Source organism: Sinocyclocheilus grahami, unplaced genomic scaffold (assembly GCF_001515645.1).
Source record: "Sinocyclocheilus grahami isolate Dianchi unplaced genomic scaffold, SAMN03320097.WGS_v1.1 scaffold34.1, whole genome shotgun sequence".
NCBI lineage: Eukaryota > Metazoa > Chordata > Actinopteri > Cypriniformes > Cyprinidae > Sinocyclocheilus > Sinocyclocheilus grahami.
In genome coordinates this window covers 100,354-102,354 of record NW_015505213.1, presented here as the reverse complement: position 1 = coordinate 102,354, position 2,001 = coordinate 100,354, and the positions used below count along the sequence as shown (strand labels likewise).

The 2,001-nt window shown below is 37.7% G+C and overlaps 1 protein-coding gene across 1 annotated transcript in view; it reads left to right on the top strand.

Annotated features, from left to right (window-relative positions):
* Nucleotides 1-2,001, top strand: part of LOC107581299 (reticulon-4-like) — an 8,787-nt gene continuing 6,786 nt past the window's right edge. Inside the window, exon 1 of the mRNA XM_016266801.1 lies at nucleotides 1-164. Coding sequence (XP_016122287.1) covers nucleotides 27-164 — 138 coding nt within the window. The 5' untranslated portion in view covers nucleotides 1-26. The remainder of the gene's footprint in view (nucleotides 165-2,001) is intronic.

The window sequence follows — 2,001 nt, the reverse complement described above, 5'->3', positions numbered from 1 at the left end:
AACTCTCTAGGTTCTCTTCCTACAGGATGTATCTGGATAAAGATATCGGGATCTCTTCGGAGTTGGTTCATAAGTACAGTGACACGACTCTGGTGCACATCAACTGTGTGATTAAGGAGCTGCGACGACTCTTCCTGGTGGAGGATCTGGTGGACTCGCTCAAGGTTTGTTCTTCCAGGAGACCAGAGGAAATGAAAACCTGAACCTGCTGTTTTCAGCTTAGCCTCTTTTATTTGATTTGGGGCTCCATAACTGCTCTCAGGGTGAAGATTGGAAAATAAATCTTGTTGTCTTGATGTTTTTCATGAGGCTGCTGAACAGTAATGCCTCTGTAAGCTGTACAGTTTATGCTAAATTTGATAAAAAGAGTTTTCTGAAGAAGTGGGCTAGAAATTGGCCAAAACAAAGAACTCGATACATATGTATATGAAAACAGTTCTGTTTATGAAATGTTGGATTGACAGATATGCATTTATATTACAGTCCGGCCAGTATTGTGATATTTTAAAATGAATGAGCTAGCTTGGCCAATTAAATGGACTGTTCAAAATCTGACATCCACTTAATTCCTTAATGCACACGTCTATTTTCTTGAGTAATTGAGTTACAATTTCGTTTTTTTTTTTTTTTTAAAGAGCGAGAAATGTATTCTTTTATTCCACAAGGATGCATAAAATAAAGCAATAAGCCCCAAGAAGGCATGGTTTACAGTGAATAACAGCTAAGGGGCGTTGTTAGAAAACCCCCTTAGCTGTTATAAATTCACTGTAAACCACAGCTTCACGGGGCTTATTGCTTTTATTAAACGGTTATTCCATATACGTAGTAAGGTTTCACAGAATCAAAAAAGAACAAATAAAGTAATGAAATCAATAAAAACCGTATTCTTCGACCAAACAATGTAGTTCCTCAGAATCAGTTGTGGTTCCAACATAGTGGTTGCCAAGCAGCACAGAAGTAAACAAAGGTGTATGTTTGTAGTGTAATTTACAACCAATCAGAATCAAGGACCGGAACTATCCGTTTTATAAGTGATCAGTGACATTTATAATGTTACAATAGAGTTCTGTTTTAAATAACCACTGTTCTTTTTTACTTTCTATTAATCAAAGAATCCTGAAAAAATGTATCTCAGTTTCTGCAAAATATTAAGCAGAACAGCTTTTTTTTTTAACATTGCTAAAAGAAAGAAATGTTTCTTCACCAAATTAGCATATTAGAAAGAATGATTTCTGAAGGATCATGTCACACTGAAGACTGGAGTAATGATGCTGAAAATTCAGCTTTGCCTTGACAGAAATAAATTCTATTTTAAAATGTATTAATATAGAAAACGGTTATTTTAAATGTAAATCGTATTTTCAGTGTTACTGCTTTTAATTGCATTTTTGATCAAATAAATGCAACCTTGATAAGCATAAGAGACTTTTAACAACCTTACCATCTCCAAACATTAGCAAACGTTACTTCATATTATCAACTGTGTTCTCTCCCATTGTGTATACTGAATTGTGTCCTTAATACATTGAATAAGAAACAGGGCTTCCCATTTGTTTTTAGTAGGCAGGGTTGGTGGTCAGGTTTGGGGTGTTTGGTCGTGATGCAGAAGCGGGTCATGAACAGCTCCACAAAGAAGCCTTTGTTGATCAGGCCGAGAGGATTTGGACTGAGCTCTGATGGGATAGAAATGGTGCCAAAGAGACCTCTCTCTCTCTCGCCGCAGCCAGCAACTCTTTTTATTGGAGGTGGCGGGGTTAAAGTATCAGCTGTGATATAGCATTAAGGAATGCTAGTCATGTGATGCTCTCTGTTTTTAATGCCGTCACATGACAAGGTTAACTGCAAGATCGTGAATGAATAGCTGGACTACACTTACCCCTTGTCCAAATACCCACACTTGCGGTCTTGGCCACTTGAGAGCGCGTGTGCGTGACAGGAAGTAAGTGCGCAAGACTGTCCCAGGTCTTAAGGGGGTCATATGATGCTGCTAAAAAGAACATT